Raw genomic sequence first — 21,921 nt, 5'->3', positions numbered from 1 at the left:
AATACACTTTTCATTGGAAAGAAATCTGAATTAGTGCATAATTTTGGGTGTTTTAGCTGGTCACACTAAAGATTTGGTGTTACATTATAATAAGTCTGTACTGTTAGTGTTATAAAAAAAGGGCATTTCCTTCTCTGTTTCTCTTTGCACTTATGCTGGGCAGACCTCTAGCCCAGTTCATCTGCATATAAAATGAAAAAAAGTTTATAACAATAAGATCTTGCTACACTTAACAAGGATGTATCACTCCCCCACCCCTCGGTAAATTATTTTGCTGGAGGCTACATCATTCCCTCGGAGTAGTATGTTGGGAGTTGACAGAGGCGTGAATAATTCGCGGCGGAGCAGCCTCCCCAGCCGAGCTGAGCTGCAGCATGTTGGGCTGGCCTTTGATGCAGACTGGTTGGGCAGGTTCCTGGGTGCCCCGGGAACCGGTCTGACGGGCCTGTTATGCCAACAAATTCTGGTATGATTCCATGCTCTCCAGAATGCAGAAACCTGCCCAGCCAGTTAAATGAAAGGCATATTAGGTTATCCATTGCACATTGTATATATCTTAGGTGCAGCAGATCTCCTCTCGGCACTCTCTAGTGTGGTCCACAGTGGCTTCCTCATCTCACATACACTTGAGGTTTATAGCTGGAGGGGAAGTCAATAGTAAATATTTATCACCCCGACCAAGAACAGAACTTTTCACAATTCAAACAGAAGGGTGAGTTTTGAAAATCTTTCTTTAAAATTAATTTAAGATAACCTTAAGCAAAAAATTTCTCTGATGCTTGAAGTGGTGTAGTGTCTATTTCCTTAATGTGTCTGAGTACTGCCAGTCTCTACAGCACTGGTTGACAGAATTTTGGTAATTGCAGCTGTTTGAGCTTTCTGTGTGCAGCTCAACAACATCTGCTGTCTGCAGGGTATTTACTGCAAAGACAGTTCAATGGACCTAGCACAGCAGTGAGAGATAGACACTCCACAGCCAATGACTTGGTATTTTGAGCAGTTCACTTAAGTATTGCTTATATTGCTTTTCTTTTATACAGCATTTTTGTAATACCTTCATATAACAGCAGTGTTGTGATAAGGCACAGTGTCATTACAGTAAGGTGTGTGGTTACTAATTCCTGTCAGACTAATTTTTTTAACAGTTCAATTTTATAGAGTGAGCTACTTAAGCCTAGATTTACCTATTTCATGGTGAGATAGGAAAACTACTTGTCATTCTTACTGCTTTCTTTCTACATACTTATTAGAAATTTACCTGTTTAGAATGAGTAACGGAGGTGGTAATGGCAATAAAAAGCAGTGCTAGTCATAAAGGGTAGGCTGACCTGAAAGTTGTACCTGTATCTGCAGCTGAATCCATTCACAGGTTCTGTGTCAAATAAGAAAAATTAAACAGTGTGAAAACAAAAGCTGTGGAATCTGGTAACTGATTAACTACTGGGGCACAGAAGTACTTGCTGAGCTGAATAGAAAGGAATGAAGACAGGTTTTGTCATGCCTGTTAGGACAAAATAACTCTTTAACTTAAGTAAAAGTGAATCTTCTCAACATCTGTGTAGCTACATTTTTAAAAACCCTCACATAGCTACTTCTGTCTCCTGGGAATTCTCAATTTTTTTGCTAACTTTAAGCAAAACAATTACCATTCTCTTTTGCGATGTGAGAAAAACCCATATCAGAATCAGTGGATACAAACCACTAGATACAAAATATCTATATTGGATTATGTAAGATTTTATGGTAGTCACATAACAGGAAGCTTCAATTATGTTTACTGCCAGCTATTTCCAGGCTGATGCTAGAATTAATATTATTCTTTTGTAGAGTGCCAAGAAAAAGGCCCCTTGAGCCTCTTAAAAAAATCAATGAATTGAAATCACTTTCTCATTAGCTGCACTGTAAGTGTGTGTAAATTTTTTTCTTCAAAGTGTAGATAAACAGAAAAGAACATAGGAAAATTTTATAGTCTCACAGAGGCTGATAATATTCATCAGAAAAAAAAAGTTCCATTTTCTTATATTCAGTTGATTCTACTATCAGTTGATTCTACTATCAAATACATAATGAAAACTTGGTATGGGATAAACCATTATCCAAAGAAAAATTACAGCTGGCTGAGCTATATGGTTTGCATAAGAACTCTGTGTAGAGCCTCTAAAATGCTACAAGAGAGCATTGATTTCTAAAGCTATAGGATTTTAACACAGAACATGTTGAATATATTTAAAATTCAAACTAAATAAACCACTTTTTCAAAATGCTGCTTGCCATCCCCTCTTCCCCTCTCCAGTTTACGTGTTCTGTTTTGTTTGGGTTTTCCTCAGCTGCCTTTTCTTTTTTTTAGGGGGCTGGAAGCACAGGGGCTATTGTTTGGGAATTTCTTTTTCCCAAATGGTAAGTAAAATATTACAAATATTACTTCCTATATGTTGTTTCTTTTCTGTCCCTGAATTCATGTTGTTTACTACAGGAAAAGGTAGGTGGCATGATTTTTTGCACAGATCTGTTAACTTTTACTTCAGCCTTCCAAAGCTGAGATAAATATGCATAACTACTCAAACTGGTCATGTTACCCTAAGTAACATTAGTCTGAGCAAAACATTTCCACATGCAGCTAACACAAATAGGTGCTGCTGCTTAGAGCCTGAAGACCAGGAACACCACACTGGGGTCCTGCAACAGCATCCCTCAGGTTGCCTTTTTGGTTTTTCCCCCTCCATCAGGTCTTCCTAAGAGACCTGAGAGTTTGAGTTGAGTAAGCCCTGGCAGTTTCTGACTATAGATGAGGAGCAGTGAAAGCACTTCAAAGAAGAGGGCTCCTTAAAATGAACAGTGCTACTGGCATCGGGAAATTTGATCTTGGCTCAGTTTCAAATGTGGCTACGCAAGCAGCTTGAGAAGAATCAAATTCAACTAGTGGGGTGATGGAGTGGCTCCTCCCTATTTTTCCAGAGAAAGCAACCACCTGTGCCAGTCAGCAGTGGTGGGGTCTGTTGCCTGTGTGCCTTCCCAGCTGTAAGAAATCATGCTACTCAGAGCACTTCCAGTTCCAACACTTCCAGTTCAAATCCCATTTAGGTAGCAGCTGAATTGTGCCACATACTCTTATTTATTGCATCTGAAGTTGGGCTCCTTTTGATGTCCTTATTGGCAATTGCAACGTAAAGTGCATTAAATGAACATGACCAGAGAATTAAACAATATATTTACCCTTCAGTTGCAGATCTGCAAGTCGAGGAGGTTGTGAACACACTGGTCATGTATATATATGTGTGATCTATTAAATGTGATGCAAATACATAAAGACCTCACTATTTTATTTTATACACACACACATATATATATATATTTATTTTATACACACATACATAAATATATGCAAAGAACGAAATAGTTACCTTTGTGCATAAAGCAAATAAAATATTTAAACAGGACTTCCCATTGTAATTAAAATCTGGTTTTAATCTTTGCATCTAAATTTAAAGTAATAGAAACAAACAAAAAAAAAAGTAAGCTTTCTGCTAACATCTTTTAGTCCTACTCTGTATGCATATGCAGTGAACTATGTCATCTGCTGCTATCTGAGTGGTTAGAAACACTGATGAAGTCTCTGTACTACCCCTCAAAAAGGGAGGGGGGTGTGTGTGAATTAAAGGCTATTTTTAATTTTATCTGTGCTGCAACATTGCAGTACTCTTACAACAGAACTTCAGTTATTAGCTGAATTGCTGGTAAATAGTCCAGCCATCAAGAAGAAAGGCATTGCCACTAAAATGTAACTGAAAATTGACAGCTCCACCTACTATTATAGGATGAAACAGTTCAGACCATCCAGGACTAAAATGGGCTAGGACAAAATAAGATTCCTGCTGTGCAGAATTGCTCATGGATAAAGGTTCTGTCACCTAGTTCAATGTGCCACAGTAAGGGTTATTTTGAAATCTGGACACAAGCCACGACACCACAGGAAGTTTCATATCTGTTCAAGCGCAGCAACGGTGAAGCATTTTTCCCACAGTTTTATTGTCTAGGTGTGTGTGTTTACTCTCATGAGGTGAATGAGATGTAGTTCCAGTTAGACTAGTCATCTCAAGACACCCAGTGTGTGAATGGGGAATATCAGACTCTCCAGTAGTTTTCTGGCACATTCAATGAGCCAGGAATCTATTCAGTGGCCAGCTATGTGATTATGGAGTACATAAAATCAAATAAATCTGGAAGGGAGATAAAAGTAAAGTTCAACCGTTAACGTTAATCCGTTTTCACTTACTGTGGTGTAGATAAGGATAACGCTGTAGAAGTCAGTGGATTTATACTGCTGTAAAGATCAACATGAGAGACTATGAAAACAAACGGCTCAGAGTTTATTGGGAAATAAAAGGGATGACATAATTATTTGCCAGAGTGCTTCCTATAAATAGTAAGAAAGGTACAGTTTATGGTAAAATATCTGATCGATCAGCAAGAGGACTATTTTATTGCTACTTATCAGATCTGTGCGTAGCTTTAAGACATCTGCTTCTCTTAATATGAGGAAATGATTGCTTGCCTACATCACAAATTTTTCGATTACAGAAGTTTCAAAAGTAGAATGAAAAGCTGCCAACAAGCATTATTTAGAAAGACTGGAGCGTCTATCACAATCTATTATGACATGACAGCTTCCTCCAAAACAGCTAGCGAATTTTAGTTCTACCATATGTCTACTGATCTGATAATGCATCAAACTTACAATTTGATCTTACAATAAGTAATCTGCTGCTGAGGTCCTGAACAACATGTTCATTTTATTTAAGTCAAAAAATAAGTGGTTAAACAATGATAAGGAATGAGTAGAAAAGTTAAGTACATGATTTTTTAAAAATACTTCAGAATTCATGGTACGTACTTGGTGGGAAACCAAGAATATTTTCAACAATGGGAACAACAGATTTGAAGCTTGAATCATGAGCCATCTCCTGTCGGACAGTGTTTCAAAATACCTCAAAAATGTTGAAATAGTATTTCAGATACACTTTTGTTTATGCTGTAGCTCCTTATTTATGTTTTCTTGAGACCTGAGTGATCTGAGTAATGTAAAAAGAATTAGATGGAACAGCTATTAAAAATTATGAAATACCAAAACACCTAACTTTTTAAATATTGCTATTAACAATCTAGAAAGTATGAGTTTGCAGCACTGTCCCTTTCAAATTGATCACTATTATGTATTCTAGTCACGCCACCAAGCTGCTTCTGCACGAGTTCCTATACATATCAAAATGGTCCAGTGGAATCATGTGAAGACAGAATAGTAATAGTGAAAAACTCTGTTTTGTTTCTATTTCATCACTAAGAACTACCTAAAATCAAGAGGTTTATCTCATTGCAGACAGCAGGGCTGGTCCCAATGAATGAAGGAACATTGATCTGCAATTTGGGCAAAAAAAAATAACACTGAGAAGTAACAAAACAATTTAGCAGCCTTATATTGTACTAATTATATGTGTCTACTGGTTCCCATGCTCACATAAAACACAAGAATATGCCTAAGCTGCTCTGTTGTACAGTAAAATGATGAGCCATGGAAACTGTTAAGATCAAGAGAGTGGGGGGAAGCCCTCCCACAAACTTCTGTGTGTAAGCCCCAACAACCAGAATACACATACTGATTTGAAACACAGACAAGATTTAACAGCATAGCCTTAAAGGCAAGGCCACTTCTGGCACAGTTGTACACCCCGATGATCCTTTTTACATCTAAACCAGCAAGAACTTCTTTCAGGAAGGCAGGGGCAGCATTTGTTTCAATGCAGGCTCCCGCTCACACCCTTGATTTTCCAGAGTGTTCTGTGCCTGCTGTGACACTGAACTGTGGCACCAGCCAGGGCTTGGCTTGTCCCCTTGGCTGTCCTCTGGCAGCTCTTTGTGGAAACCCCAAGTTCTGGGCCAGAGAAGGAAAGGGCTGAGACAACACCTAGTGGTGTTGATGAACGAACACAAGCCAGCAGTGTGGCCAAGAAGGACAATGGCATCCTGGCCTGTGTCAGAAATAGTGTGGCCAGCAGGATCCTGTACTTGGCACTGGTGAGGCCATCAGGCTTGGGCCCCTCAGTTCAGGAAGGACATTGAGGTGCTGGAGTGTGTCAGAGAAGGGCAGCAAAGCTGGTGTAGGGTCTGGAGCACATGTCCCTGAGGAGCTGCTGAGGAAGGTGGGGCTGTTTGGCCTGGAGGAGGCTCAGATAAGGCCTTATGGATGTCTACAACCACCAGGAGAGAGGGGGCAGCCAGGCGGAGGTTAACCTTCCCTCCCAGGCAACAAGTGACAGGACAAAAAGAAGTGGCCTCAGATTGCTCCACAGGTGGCTTAGGTTGGACATTGGGAAAAGTTTCTTCACAGAAAGAGTGATTAGACATTGGAATGGACTACTCAGGGAGGTGGTAGCCACACTCGCTGGAGGTGTTAAGGAAAGACTGGACGTTGCACTCAGTGCCGTGGTCTGGTTGACACGGTGGTGTTCGATCAAAGGCTGGACACGATGACCTCAGTGGTGTTTTCCAACTCAGCTCATCCTGTGACCCTGCCACTGTGTCCCCCCCGCCACCCACGCCCCCCGGCGACCGCCCAGGCGGGCACCTCAGACCCTCACGCTCCCCTCTCTCGCGAGAGCAGCGCGGAAGCCTCGCGAGAGCTGCCCTCGGCCCCGCCTCCCCTGGCGGGGAAGGCGCTCGCTGCGGTTTTTCCTAATTTCCCGCCGCTGGCGCGCGGAGCCGCCGGGAGCCAACCAGGTAACGGCGCGCGCTCTCCTCATCCTCCGCCGGGGAGCGACCGCGAGCGCGCCGCCCCCGCTCCGCCCCGGGGACGGGCCCAACACGGCCCCTCCGGCCCCGGGACCCCGCCGGGCGCTCCTCAGGCGCTGCCCCGCCTGCCCGAGGGAGCCCCGTTCTCTCCGGCTGGGACGCTCCCGCCGCTCGGGACAAGCGGCGTGTGGGACATGCCGTACCCCTCCTCCGGCGTCCCGGCGGCGGGGTGTGACCCGAGCCTGGCGGGAAGCTCCCAAGTGTTGGTCATGGCAGGATTTCCCAGAGCATCCCGGCGTGTCTGTGAGTGAGTTTTCTGTGCGGTGTTGGTGCAGGAGGGAAAGGAGAGCGAAGTTCACCGCCGGGAAGTGCAGCAGAGTTGAGTTTGTAGGAGCAGCCGGCGGGGATCGGGGCCGTGTGCTCCCCGCAATCCCGGAGCGGCGGTGTGGCCCCGGCGGAAAGGTATCGGCACCGATAAGCGGCCTCGGTGCGTTATCGGTGCTGATGGATTCCTGGAGGCAGTCACTGCTGAGGCCGTGGAAAGCCTGACCGTGCCGGAGGGAGTTGGGTCGTGGAAGAAGAGGGAAATAAATGGACGCTTTCAGGTGGTTCTATGGAAGCGGCGGTCGGCAGGATGGCAGCAGGGCAGGACATCCGGGAGAGGGGCTGGCTCTGTGCTTCCATCCCCAAACAGCTCCCAGTGCTGACCCTGCCTGCCAGTGTCCCTACATCCAGCTCTGGCGCTTTTCCCCCTAAGGACTGGAACGCGCTTCCTTGGGGCTGGAGACTAAGCCATCACTTTTACACCTGTGCAGCTGCCCAGGCCCGTCAAAGGCTCCACTTGAACGCTTCTTGCATTCCCTGAGTTTTAGGAGAGGTTGAACCATCTGCAGGAAGCAATGTCTCATTTTGGGATCTTGAAGCAGATGAAGCTTGGGAAAATGCCTTGCTCTTTTTTCCCTGTTTGTAGTCGGTTGATGCACTAATAATTTGCAAAAAACTTTGAGTGGGTTTTGTGTATTTTTTTTCTTGCAGTCATCTTGGGGATAAAAAGCCCAAAACAAACCCTACGGACACCACTCACGGTCTAGAGTCAGGTGGCTTTTCCATGGGGATGAGTCATCTGACAGACTTAAATGTGAAACAGTAAGTGAAAGCAAGCATGTGGTTTTCACTGCCCTAGTGCTTGATAGAGAAAAAGCTTGATCCTGAAGCATCTGTTGAAGGTGCAAAGCCAGAGTTTAAAAGCCATTCCTAATTTGACTAGGCAACTGGTTCCACAAAGAAGCGTTGTAAGATGGCTTAATGTAGCTGCACACAAAGTGGAGCATTTCAGCTGCAAAGATGCAAGCAAATCACTGCTCAACTTCTGTTGAAGACATGTAGGCATTTCTAATTTCAAAGGGTAATTTTATTTTCTATTAAGGATTTCTCTGAAGATAACATTTGCTAACATGAAGCCATATCCTGAAATAGGCACTGAATTTGCTATGGACGGAGCAGGTTAAAGCAAATGTGGAGCTGCTGGCTTCATTAGTGTAACATTTAAATATCCTTATACTATAGAAAACATACAGATCAAGTGTTTCTGTTAAGAATAATGTTTTGATCCATTATTTTTATTCCGTTGTAAAGACAGCCAGACTGCAAAAAAGAGACTTAAAACGGTGCACAGAGAGATGAGACAGGAGAGTAGAACCAAAGCCTCCAGGCCCTACACTTGGTTACTGACCACTGGACTGAACATTTTACTGTGGTGAATCTGGGGGACCAGCTAAACCAGCAGCTGCATTCAGATACTCTAAGTTGTTTGAAGGCTTTCAAGATAAGAAATGCAGCTTCTTGACTAATCATACACCTTGTATCATCTCAACTATAGCTTATACCTCAAAAATTTGAGAGAAAATTGTTCCTTCCATTTGGCAGTATAGGCATGGGGGTTTGCTTGCTCAAGTTGCTAATTTAGGAATAGTACAAAATATCTAGGGTTTTTTTTCCTTACTGCATTTTGTATTACAAGGTCACAGAGATAGCTATGTCCACCTGGCACTGACAGTCCCTGTTTAGAAGTGTTTGTTTTAAACTGGCTGCTTAAAAATGGGGGAAACTTAGAATGTCCAGTTTCACACAGAGGGAACTGAAGGACAGAGATTACAGGAGTATTGCAGTATTGGACACCCAGTGCCAGTAGAATTGAATCTTGCCTTGGTTCAGAGCCAGATCTGAGGACCCTGCTTCCTCTGCAGTTTGCCTGAAGGCATCATCTCTGTAAAAAGACCCTTTTTTTGGGGGTTTTGAAAATTACAGGTAAGATTATCCTAAATTTTGTAGGCAGTCAAGCTTCTAAGATAGAGATAACTGACTTTGATTATTCTTCTCAAATATTAATGTTTAGGTGATTTATAGATTTTTGTGATTACTCTCCAATTATTTTTTTCAACAGTGAATGAGAATCATTTTAATATAGAATTGTGAACACTTTAAGGGCATGTGAGCTTTTCTTTACAGAAGTGTGTCATTTGAATCCAAGTTTATATAAAGGATGTATACAGACAAATCCATCTCTGATAAAACTTTTGACAAATGCTTTTGCTGACAGCCAGATTTTGGCACTATGGCTTACTTTTGGAAAACAGGAATTCGGTAGAATTCGGTATAATTCTATATTGAGATTAAAAAAAATAGAGACTCTTAAGTGTTTTAGCCTAATTTTAAATTGATAGCTTTTTAAGGAGAGGAAAATTCTGTTAGTTTGTAATTAACTGCAGCAAAATACTTAGCAGCATCTAAGCTTTCAGGGTGGCTGTCAGTGTGAAAGTGTTTAAATACATATCCTCAGCAAGGATAGACAGTAAATTTTGCATTTGATCCATGGCTACAAGTTATGCTCTGATAAATTCAAATGTAAGTGTTTTCATTCTGTTGTTACAGATGTACATCCCTCTTCAGAAACAGTTTCATAACTATGTAGTTTAAAATATAAAGTTTGAGAGTGAGCCAGCTCTGCAAGTCAAAGAAGCTGGGAGCAGGAAAAATCAAGATGAATGCATCTGGAGGAAGCTGTGGCAGCCCTAGTTCTGCAGAACCTGCAGGAGATTTCTTCAAAGAACTGTGGTCCAAACTGAAGGAATGTCATGATAAAGAAGTACAAGGTAAATCATTGAAGGTTGGGTTTCAGGTTAAAGTTGGTGTTTGTCAGTTACCACAGGACAACTTTGAACCAAAATATTCTGCATTGAACTAAATAGATTTTTAATGTTTTCAGTTGTGCAGAAAGTTGGACCTGATGATTACAAATGATCCTTAGAGATTGACCACCTAAGCCTGGTTTAACAAGATTAAACTATCAACACATATAAATAATTTGCTAGGTCAGTGAATAAAAAGTAACACAATGTTACATGGAGTCTCGGCTTGCCTACAAAATATCTATGTGTTACTTCACCTTTACTGGATTGTGATTCAAATTTCCAAACCATGTTATTCAATGGATTATTTTCTTTTTCTTTGGGCTTTAGTTACTTCAGATACATTAAAATTATTTGCATTGTTTATTTCCCCTATTGATTGTGCAAAATCACACTGCAGAATAATGTTACTGAAGGGAAAATTATTACTTCAGACTTTAGTGTTCTGCATTTTCTCAACAGAATTTGTAATTTTTTTATAATATGATTATTCTTACAATATGTGACTTTTAGTAACAATTTTACTACAGATTGGCTGTTACTGTCTGTTCATTCTTCAGTAATTCAGAAAAGATGAATTATTGCACTATGTGTATTGCTATTGTAATATTGTTTTACAAGGACTATTCACAAGGGATTTTTGCTAAAAACATTAAATAAGTTAACATTTTGTTCTGCTAATCTAAAGTCACACAATCCATTATTTTTGGATGGAATTGAAACAGTATTAGACTGTCTTCTAAGAAGTTTATCCTTATGTATGAAATAGTATTTATATTAGGCTAGAATAAAAGTAGTTGAGTTTTTGTGATTTAAGAGCTGTAGTTATGCAAGTGGATCTTTACCTAGGACATTTCAGTGGCCTTGGTTGTTTCTACTAACTTCAAAACAGTTTCAGGTCTTTCCATTTTGGCCCAGTTAGACCATCACTTCTTGGTTTCAAAAACTCTTGGAGATTGTTTTATAATTAATAAATGTTACATGCCTCCTACTGAAAGTCTTGATTCAATTATTTGCAGCACTAGGCTGTGACACTTTGTTGTTGATTATTAAAAAAACCAGACCAAACAAGCAACCCAAAAGCATATACCAATATGGCAACTGGAAAAAAACTATAGCAGACAGTAGCATTTCTTTACATTAACATATGGGCTACAGTTTTACAAAAAAAAACCTTTTTTTAATAATTATTTTTTAAATTGTTGATGGTTCTTTTTGGAGTGGGTGTGATGTCAGCCACAGATAAACGCGGAAGTGCTGACAGAATGGGATCTGGCAATCTATGGCATGTCTGAACAACAAAAACTTAACAAACAAAAAGCTCTGATGTAGAGACTTATGTTAAGTGACCCTTTCTCTAGTTTCTTGGGGTGTGCAGCATGTGATTTGCAAGTTTGGGTTTTCTTTATGCCAGCAAGATACTCTTTAGAATGCATGCAGGGTGTGGCCAGGTAATTTTGCCACCAGGCAGTCTTTTTCATGCCTAGCCCTTTGTCAGTATGTCCCACACTGTGTTAGGTAAAATTAGGTCTTCCATGATAACATCAAAGACATGCCTGAAGGATAGTTAATTTTTTCAGAAGGTGGGGATCCTCTTATAGAAAATGGTACTGGAAGATATTTTAGAAACATCAAATACAGACTTGCCTAGACTTTGCTTGTTTCTGAAGTCTATAAATAAGAATTAAAATTGACTCATGAGTTTCCAATCTGAATGTCAGCAAAAATTATTTTAAAGGTGGTAGAAGGTGGATTAAGGGAAAGTTAGTAGTTGTTGAAAAAGCTTCTTTCATGTACAATGTACTGAACACTGAAATGGTGGAATTCTTCTTACTTAAAATCCATGAAAAGTAGAATTTATGACAGATGAACTTGACATGCTATATGAGTTGTATCTATAGAATGTAGACTGAAGAATACTTTAAACTCCTGCAGTTTGAAAGGGATTTTATTGAATTTTGATATTACTATATTGTAAAGAATGTGTTTTTTCACCATTATGTAAAGAAATCCAGCTTCTTGTTCTTTTAAACTGATCACTTCCAAAAAGATCCAAATTTTGGCCTTCCTCAGCCAAAAATAGCTATTGCTAAACTTAAATTCATTATGAAGCAATGGATAGGACACCTACATCCCAGTTTCCAAAATGTTGGGTATATGGTCAGTGTCAGTTGACTTTTCATGGAGCTCAGAAGTTCTCAACAACACAGAATAATGGTCATTAAAAAACTCTTTGCTTTTATTTCCTATGTGTGAGATACTTCCACAATGCCCAGAGGATTCAAAGGAATTTAATAATGCTTTTTGTGAACTGATTTATTTCTACAGGTGGTAATTTTTACCTCTTGCTTTAAATAATTATATAGATGCTTGCTGCATATGGATCAAGATGGTTTCTGAGGATTAATTTAAATCTAAAACTCTAAAATATCTATCAGTGTAGAGATGTGAGCAGTATTTTATGTAGAAGAATGGTCTAGTTTTTTTAGTTATTGCTTACCTCTGAAAAGCAGAAGGTATCAATGGACAAAGACTGTAGTCATAGAAGGAGAGAAACTTATGAGGAAAGCAATCTCCTTGATAGATTGCTGTAGGAAAGGAAATGGCTGGAAGTTCCTCAAAAGTAAATAATTATAGAAAACAGAGCTGGAAGGGATTTTAGGAGGTCATCTAGTCCATCTCTGTACCCTTGAGGTAGGATTATCTCTGTGTCATTGCTGACAGTAGCTTGTCCAACTTGTTTCAAGAAATCCTCAGTGATAAAGATTCTGTGGTCTTCCCAGGCACTGTCAGCTTTAAGGAAATGCATTTAATGCTTTTGAAAATTCATCAGAACAGAAATCACCATAGCCATTAATTGAAATATTACAGCTATTTAGTCTATTCAAATAAAAAGTTTCATAAAGTAGTTTAATTAATCTGCCTAATGATAGTTTAAATAAGGTCTCTGTTGCTTTAATAGGTGTAGAATGTCATTTACTAATACACTTACAGGCTCTAGGTAATGTAGATTTATATAGTCTACAACTTGTCTATTCCATAAAAATATTGTGCAAAAGATAAAATTGAATTGGGAAGGGACATAGTGTAGTTCCACAGAGTTTTATGTGCTCCTTATGTTAAATAAGGAAACCTGAAAAAGCAAAGCTCCTTAAATGAGCATGCTTAAAAACTCTCAATGCTCTGGAAAAGCAAAAGGGAGAGACTGCAGCAGATGGAGTAATTCAAGGCTCTTGGATAAATGTAGCAGGCTGGTTTCCTGCCTTCTCATTGCAGTCATTTGAACTAAGAAAAAATGCAACCTTTAAGTTCCTAGTTTAGTTCCTCCTGAATTCAGGTGAGAGGGGAGATAGTGTTACCTGTAGCACAGTACTGGGCCTTTTGAGCCCTGCCTCTTCAATTGGTTGCTCAGGTTGCCAAAGTTACAACCCTAAATACTTGCTGAAGAGAGTACCTGTTCGTACAGGAGATGCATTGTTGTGCAGCTTCATTCCTTCCGATGGGCGTGGGGCAGCTTTAAAGCAAGCTTTATAGGGCTTCTAATTGCAGATGCCTAATTGACTTGATGAATAGCAACTGCTTAAAAAAATAAACCCTCTTTCTGTGCTGATCTGCATGATAGAACATAACTTCTCACAGGTGCTGAACACTTGGAGATAAAAGAACTCTTGCTAGATTTCCTAAGAATTTTTTGAAGTAGTGTGTCTGCGTTTTTAACTCATTGTCTCACTGGCATCTTGTAGCAAGTATGGGTTCACTGCGTCTGTGGCTGGCTTGACATTTTAAGTGGCCTGAGGAGTGCACCTTCTCAAGCAATTAATTTTTCCCTTAGAGCTATTCCTAGTTGAGTGTGGTAGTGGAGAAAAAATAGTCTGTTAGCTGCCTTAACCTACATTTTCTATAGTAAGATGTAGTATCAGCTCTGTATTTAGGCTAAAATTCAAAATTGTCTGAAGTTTTCTTACAAGTGTTGTGGTTTTATAAGTTTATCCTGCTATCCTAAATGCATAATGCTTTTCCATGAGAGCTTACAAAGCACCTCGTGTTCAACCTGAAGTTGGTAGCAACCTTTCATAGTTAGAAGAAAATAACCATGCTAGGAAATGTTATTTTCTGATGTGATATGGAAATTTCTCTTGGATTTCTGTTTAAGAAACTGTTCTGTCATTGGGATCTGATTATTTCTGTTTGTTTGGAATAGGAGTGGCCAGCATGTGTGTGGGTAATATCGTATAAATTTCCATAACACCCAAGTCCCGCTTGTTAAATTTTGTGCATGAATATCTTCTTGTCTCTGTGCACATACAAATGCACCCAAGGCCTTGCAAGCAGATTGGCTGGAAAGTGTTCTGTCCCCTGGGCTGTCAGCTGCCCACTCCAGCTGAGAACATCAGTTGTATTTGAAAACCTTTTTCCTTCTGCTCAGAATATAGAGTTAGGAGTGTGGAACTCTCAGGGGGAGAAAGGCCACAGATGAAATATCATTCATCAATTCACTTTCAGATGTTTCAAGGAAGCTTTGACTGAGGGAGTCTGGTAGCACATCTCTGAAGAAGGATGATGTCCTTCTGTGCTTTAAAGCCTTGAATCACATATTTTTATTGTTTCCTTTTTGTGTATACACTGTAAAGCATTTCTCAGTTCAGTGATTGGATGCTTCATTTCCAGTGTTGTATTATGAATTTATGTGCACACAGAACATATTTTATGCTAATTCTGTGGGTATAGTCAATGAAATATTGACAGTGCTCGCTATTCATATGTGGTTATTTCACAAAGGTGTTTGTTTACTTGTGTAAGTTGAAATCTGTGTGTTTGCTTAAGTCCTTATTTCCTGGAGATCACAATGACTGTATTTGTTTTCAAGATCCTGTAGAACACACTCAAAAAGTCCAGAAGGAACCTTTTTCTCTCCAGATTAGTGACATTTTTTGTCTCTCTTTGCAGATAACTGTGGCAAACAGGGAGTTAATTTGTTGTGTCGCTCATTTTTTAAAATCAAAATTCTATAACATGTAATTCTTCTTTCCACTTTTCAGGCTTACAGCTGAAAATATCTAAGTTGAAAAAGGAAAGATGCTTGTAAGTACTCATCCTAATGGTATAATTTATTAAAGGAGAGTCAGAGTCCCATTAATGAGATGCAATTCTTGTAAGATCAATTAAGGTTTCATGGATTCTTCCTTTAGATGTGTAAAAAACTGCTTACTTTAATAATTCAGCTAAAGTTGTCTGAAGATGTACAGTGCTCTTTACAAGGTGTCTTATTTCTTAAGTATAATTTTTAAATTAAATAGTTGCTCATTTTTAATCTGAAATTATGAAACTTACTTTTGATATTAGCCTGCTGTATCATAAGTTGCTTCCCTGTTCTGGAATCTTAAATTGATCATTCAGTTTTCTAGATGAGAAATATTATCAGTGATGTGGCTGAACAAGTACCAAATAGGTTAGTCATTGTTTGTTGGAATCTTTCTACAGCTGCCACATTGTGGATACAGTACTGTTACATAGGAGGTCTTGTTCTCCTTGCTGCATCTGAATACCTGGGGTTTAGTATTTCAAACTTGGTAATCAGCTGACAATGAGCACCTTATTTTGTATCCCACTCCAGCATTGGAGCTAATGACTTGTAAACCCTGGGTCAGAGACCGGCCATTATGCAGTGCCTTCATAGCCACAGAGTCTGTCGTGTTTATCAGGTGCACTGGAATTATTTGAAGGAAAGAAAACCCAACCAAAAGCCTAGTTCCTTCTGTTGTTCTACTGTCTTCATGGGGCATTTTACAGGGTTTAGGTGAAAGGCATGTAGTATTAGTGTACATTAATATCTTACTTATTTATTGCAAATGACTTATTCCATAGAATGTCATCTAATTGACAAGAAACAGTTTTTAAATTTGCTATTTTAAGCCTCCTGTGAGTGGCATAAACAGAAAAAATAAGGGAATTTTTTGTAGATTTAGTTTTTTGTTGGAGGGAATTTTTAATGTCCTAAACATCAGGAAAATACAGCCTGCTTTTGTCAGACTTTGAATTTTGCCATGGCCTGGCTGTATTAGTTAGTGAACTGAGGTAAGAGAACTTTAACATTTTGTGTTTCTCAAGTAGAAGTACAAGCCTTAAGTAGTCCCTCATGCTGTTTACATGTAACTGTTTTATAGGTTGAATATGCAGTTGGAATGGCCTATGTGGGTCTGTGTGATAGTACAGAAAAATAAGGCATCTGTTCTTAAATTTAAAGATTAATAAAATGTGACTGCCCACTGTAGAAGCTTCCAGCTATCCCATTCACTTTATGACCTATGATTGCTAGTTTCTTGAACTACTGTAATGCCAGCAATATGAAAATGTGGTTGGCTAAACATATGTTAAAGGGATAGTGCCAATTTAAAAGTTTGTTTGTGTAAAAGAACTGTATCAAGTTAGTAAATATGTTTTCATTTCCTGGTGTGTGTGCTTAACAGCCTTTCATGAGCCAATTTCATGTCTTCCACAAATAATCCATCTCAGGCACACTGAAAACAAACAACTGCTTTCATGGATATATACAAAGGATTCCATGATAGAAAGAAGAACTGGGAATTTCTCAGAAGTTAGTCACTGTCACGTTGCACAGATTCAGGCACTTAGCTTTTATTGAACATTAATATCCCTGTAGAAAATAATCATGTCTTGTCACTCGTACCATGTTTGCATCTTGAAGAGATGTTGTGATCTGATAGTAACATTCAAAGGGAGCTGAAACTGGGGAGTTAACATGACTATTTTTCCTTAGCTCTTTTAAGGAGAAAATATTCTTTGTCAATTAGTTAGTTTTGATTTTTAGAGAAGGAGTTTTCTACAAGATGAACTGCTTCTGAGCGTTTTGTAAAGAGACTTCTTTTGTCTTTATACATATTATGGGAATACATGCTCTACAGAGAATTTCTTCTTGAGGAAGTAAACCTCGAATGGAGCTAAAGACTTTTCAGAGATTTCCAAACTAATGTGGTTTGCCACACTGCAGAATTTACTCACTGATATGCCAAGAACAAAATGACCTTATTGTGAAAGGTCCCATTAGATTCCCTACAGCTCCACAACACAGTAAGGTGTAAGAGAAGTGTTTGAGTTTATTCTCTGAAATTGTTGCTTGAACATTGTTAGCTTTTATGTCTTGACTGTCATTAATTCTAGTTTTTACCTGAACAAAAGGTATATAACAGAAGATCACCTGTATTATGAATTAGAAACTAGCTGCATCTTTCCTCTAATTTGTAAATTATTATTAATCAGACACACTAACTTCTTGTATGTTCAACATAATATTTGTACTCATGATAATCGCATTTCCCAAGGATATGAAAGAAACATGCCAGAGAAAATTCTCTAGTGAAAAAGTAATTACTGCAATTTAAAGCTAGAACTAATTTTTCCTCCTTTTCTTTTCAGGGATGCAGAGAGGCTTGAAGAGTTCTATACCAAAAACCAACAGCTCAGAGAACAGCAAAAAGCACTTCATGACACTATCAAGGTTTTAGAGGACAGGTGAAGTACTGTCTTCTGGCTTTTGACTTGGCTGAATTTTACTCTTGCAGAGTAGCTCTGGATACTTTGCAAGTTGAGTTTGTTGTGTTTTAGTGTGGGATTATTGATTTTTATTTTTTTTTAGTGAGCCAATTCTTTTCTAATGCAATGCAAATAGTGTGTTATGGAGAAAGGTGTAGAATTTACATTTTTCTGAAGAGCAATCAATAAATATATAACATATATTTATTTATCTCATCTATATAATTAAACATAAAATCAGTAATGAATAAAATAAATAACAATTTCTGTTGTATTGTTATCTTCAAAGTGCTTAACTTGTTTAGTTCAGTTTCAATAGAAGTTAGACTAGAGCAGCTTGGAAGCAAACAGACATTTTAAGGTTTGTTCTTTTGTATCCATCTTTGTACAGTTAAATTTTAAATTGATCAAGATGTAATACAAGTACAAAACCCAAAGGCTATATACTATGTTGTGAAACTAATGAAATAACTCACTAGGAGATGTTTTAATGTGAGGGTGTTTTTTACCTGTTTTACCTGAATTAGATCCCATGTTCTGTCTGTTACCATATTTTGGATTTAGGTGCTCTCCTCACGTTTTGATCCATTCTGCCTTTTCCTAATTTGTTTCTGTTTAATCTAGTGCAGCAAAGCAAAACCAATAGACATGAAATTACAGTGCATTTTTCCTTCTTTAAAAACTATACCTGTTTTGGAAAGTATATGTGAAATTTGCTGTTAATAGGCTCTCAGAAGCTTTCTAGGAGCAGGAAATGGTTTACCACTGTTCCTGTGCTACCTCAAGTTTTGAGCTGTGATACTCTACTTTTACTTTCAACTCTATTCTCATGAAAGGCATTAGGGATAAGCTTGTAGCCATGCAGGTAATAAACTTTCATACCATGTAAGTAGAGAGGATGGTCTGGATGGACCTTTCTAATCCCTTGGCAGATTAATTACTCACATTGTGAAAAACAAAAGAAGTATTTCAACTGACTTAATACAAGGAAATTGTAATGCTGTGTTTGTTACACATTCAGATAAGCTAGTATGAAAAGGCATTTCAGTATTTTATTCTTGCCATAATTCCACAATACTAAAACACCAATAAATAAGTGTGGTTTTTGCTTCCAATATTCAGCTGTGAAATTGGAAAGTTACACAGTTTGTTTAGTTGGGATTTAATACTTGATGTAGTAGCATCAGCAATGGAGAACTTTCGACTAACTGGTTTCTTATTTAGCAGGCAAAGGAGAGTCTGGTTTTCACTTTGGTAATACTGTTAGCTTTTTGCTGTGTACCAGAAATAAATACATTCCATTTATCAACTATAAAATGAGCACATATTTCATTGCATGAATGAATGTGTCAGGTAAGATGGAGTGATTCTAACCAGTCCTTTTCTGATCATGGATGTGTTTTAAACAGCTAATCTGAACTATTAGAGACAGTGGAGTCAATGCCTCTCATGAACTTTTGCGTCCACTTCAAATTATTTGTGCTTAGATAAAGGATTTCACATTTACTTGGCAGTTGTTAAGAGTCAAATTGCTTTTTGTCCCTTTTATTTTAGTATTTTGCTTAATGACAGTACATATCCTTCTTAAATGAGGTAGTAATTCTATCTAGTGAAGTGATTTGCTTATTTGTGTTTTCTTGAATGAACTTTACATAAAATGGTGATTTACATCCAACAGTATTTTTAGTAGGATGCTTTACAAAGGATTTCAGTGGCAAGGTGTAGCATGCTCCACTTTGTTATATAAAGTAATGCAGGTTGCTTTGGTATTATCCAGTACTTACAATCATTTATGCAAATGTTAGACCATATAGTATTAGATAGTTCAGAAATCTCAAAACATTGCTATGTGAACATATGAAACCACAGTACTTAGTGGTGCTCTGCATAGCTCTCATAAGTTCTCTGGTTTTCATTGTTCAAAAGGTCTGTTAAACATTGGTATCTGCTTCATGCATGGCAATATTTTTTTAACAGAGGGACCTTTTTCTGTTCATTTTTTTGTAGATTGAGAGCGGGGTTATGTGATCGCTGTGCTGTAACCGAAGAACATATGAGAAAGAAGCAGCAAGAGTTTGAAAATATCCGGCAGCAGAACCTCAAACTTATAACTGAGCTTAGTGAGTTTTATCCCCAAGCCTGAAGACAAAACATGCTATTTTGTAAACTAGTTCTCCAGTAATTCCTGTAACTTGATATAATTTATATGTGGTGTGTTCAGTAAGCCCAAAAAGTTCAGTCAGGGGATACTTAACTGTACAGTCTGAAAATATGTAACATACCAGTGACTAGTCATTTGACCCACCTTCTGAGATTGAAGTGCTGATACTGAAAGTGAACTGACGTGGAAAATCTTACACTGTAAAGTAGCTACTTTAGATAAAATGTGACTGCTGCTGTTTATTCCTACAGCTAGAATGATTGCCAGCTTTCCTAAGAAAACCCTGACTTCAAAAGGAACTGGTGATTGCAAAGTATCAAGTTCAGACAGAAGTGGATCCAGCTTGTGTCCTGTAGTTGATCTTGGACTTTAACTGCAGTAAACCCATAACTGTCACATAACCAACTGAGGCCGCAAAAACTAGCTGTATACCTGGCAGCTTGTAGCCAGCTCATTTTGAAATCAAGAAATAGAACATGTGACACAAATTACTCTGTTTGTTTCGGGTGATACACAAGCAGGACAGGAATATGTTCATGAAGAGTGTTTGGAAAGATTGGTTGTATAAAGCGTACAATAATAAAGGACAGAATTTTTAAATGTTAATGGTATCTTTACCATTAATTATTTTGTATCATTTAGTTGTCTTTATTTGTCAAGAACAAGCAGACATTAAAAGAGATTTAAAATAGAGGAAATGCTAGACAAAAAATACCTTTTTGGTGCTTAATTAAATTATGGAAACATTATGCTAATACAGAACACATCAGTGTTTTAAGCACTTCTAATATTGAGTGCTTACATAAAATTATTCTGAGTTGTGAGTTTAACGATGAACAGCAAACAGGGTACAGCCAATCTCTAAATATAGCTCTGAACCTTAAAAATCAGGGTGGCACCTATTAGGTACAAATCTTGACCTGTGACACAGCAGTAGGCTCCCATGGGTTTGGCTTGAGATCTGGAGAACAATGAAAAAGATAATTTGAGGAATCTAGAGGCAAAATAGACAACAGCAAAATAAAAACAAAAACATAAAAATTAAAGTGGACAGAAGAGTTGGAGCTATCACTGCATTAGTTTGAGACAGCGTGGAAGAAAGGCTTAATGGTTGTACTAGTGGCTAAAAGCAAATTCAAATTGCTTTGTATTTCATAGGTTATCCTTAGTCTAAGGTATAAATTTTGTCCATGGAGGCAAGTGAGCAATTCACTCATCTTTACAACACAGTCTCACTTGTGTGTATGTGGACAAAAGTAGTTAATGATTGTGTAGAACTAATGTTGTGATACAGTAATTGTGTCACCTCTCCCTTTTCTAACTTGTCATTTTACTACTTTTTCAATAACTAGCCTGAAACTTAATTTTTGTAAACCACAGAGAAGCTGTATGGTATTACATTTTACAATTGGTTCTGTTTCCTTCAAGGACAAGATTGTTCTGTTAACATGTGTATATTGATTTTTTAAATACTTTTTTCTATAAATTTCAGTGAATGAAAAAAACAACTTACAAGATGAGAATAAAAAGTTAACTGAACAGTTCCAGCAATTACAGAAGGAGCTAGAGTAAGTTTTGGGTTGTTTGGGATATTCCCCCATTCCTCAGTAGAAATGTCTGGGAATATAAATATCAGCTTTTAAGTCTTAAAATCTTGTTTCCTCTTTCTGATAGATAGACTGTGAATAAGGTAGCCTACTGCCACAACATAAGCCCAGCTGCTTTCTGTTGTGCAGATTTTTATTTTCTTTTATCTGTGTGCATCTTGCTTTAAACTGAGAGTAAAACTGAGAGAAGTGAATTTATCATAGAAATTTTTCTTGACTTCTGATCACAGTGTATAGCAAAGCCTTACATCTCATGCTTTTATTCCTTGGTTGCCTCTTTACCTTTTCTTTCCTCCTAGACTAAGACTTCAGAAAAGTATAGTCAAATAGTCAAAAAGTCCCAGGATCTTGCAATACATTTTTAAAATAAACTTACTATAATTTTGCAATTTTAAAAGAGAAATACTGTAGTAAATTTTGAAAAAAAGACATAGAAATAACGAGCTACAAATTGACTGAAATTTTAATCTGCTATAGTAAGAATGTGCCATCTAATGTTGCTGTTAATATGTGAATGTGGTGTACTGTGCAAGGCAGCAGTAGTGTTCCTTTCTTGTTATGGTCTGACATCATCTGAAACTTATCTCACTTTTCCCTATCTGTGACTAAGTTGTGTACATGCCTGGGAGAA

At 38.2% G+C, this 21,921-nt stretch overlaps 1 protein-coding gene across 1 annotated transcript in view; it reads left to right on the top strand.

Annotated features, from left to right (window-relative positions):
• Positions 1–6,714: 6,714 nt before the first annotated feature.
• RBBP8 (RB binding protein 8, endonuclease) overlaps positions 6,715–21,921 on the top strand; it is a 34,207-nt gene continuing 19,000 nt past the window's right edge. The window contains exons 1-6 of the mRNA XM_054284893.1: positions 6,715–6,771; positions 9,715–9,935; positions 15,011–15,053; positions 17,406–17,501; positions 19,530–19,642; positions 21,176–21,251. Coding sequence (XP_054140868.1) covers positions 9,824–9,935; positions 15,011–15,053; positions 17,406–17,501; positions 19,530–19,642; positions 21,176–21,251 — 440 coding nt within the window. The 5' untranslated portion in view covers positions 6,715–6,771; positions 9,715–9,823. The remainder of the gene's footprint in view (positions 6,772–9,714; positions 9,936–15,010; positions 15,054–17,405; positions 17,502–19,529; positions 19,643–21,175; positions 21,252–21,921) is intronic.

Source organism: Melozone crissalis, unplaced genomic scaffold (assembly GCF_028551555.1).
Source record: "Melozone crissalis strain CALT ecotype California unplaced genomic scaffold, PUWL_Pcris_2 ptg000042l_1, whole genome shotgun sequence".
NCBI classification, from domain to species: domain Eukaryota; kingdom Metazoa; phylum Chordata; class Aves; order Passeriformes; family Passerellidae; genus Melozone; species Melozone crissalis.
This window is presented reverse-complemented; position numbering and strand designations above follow the sequence as displayed.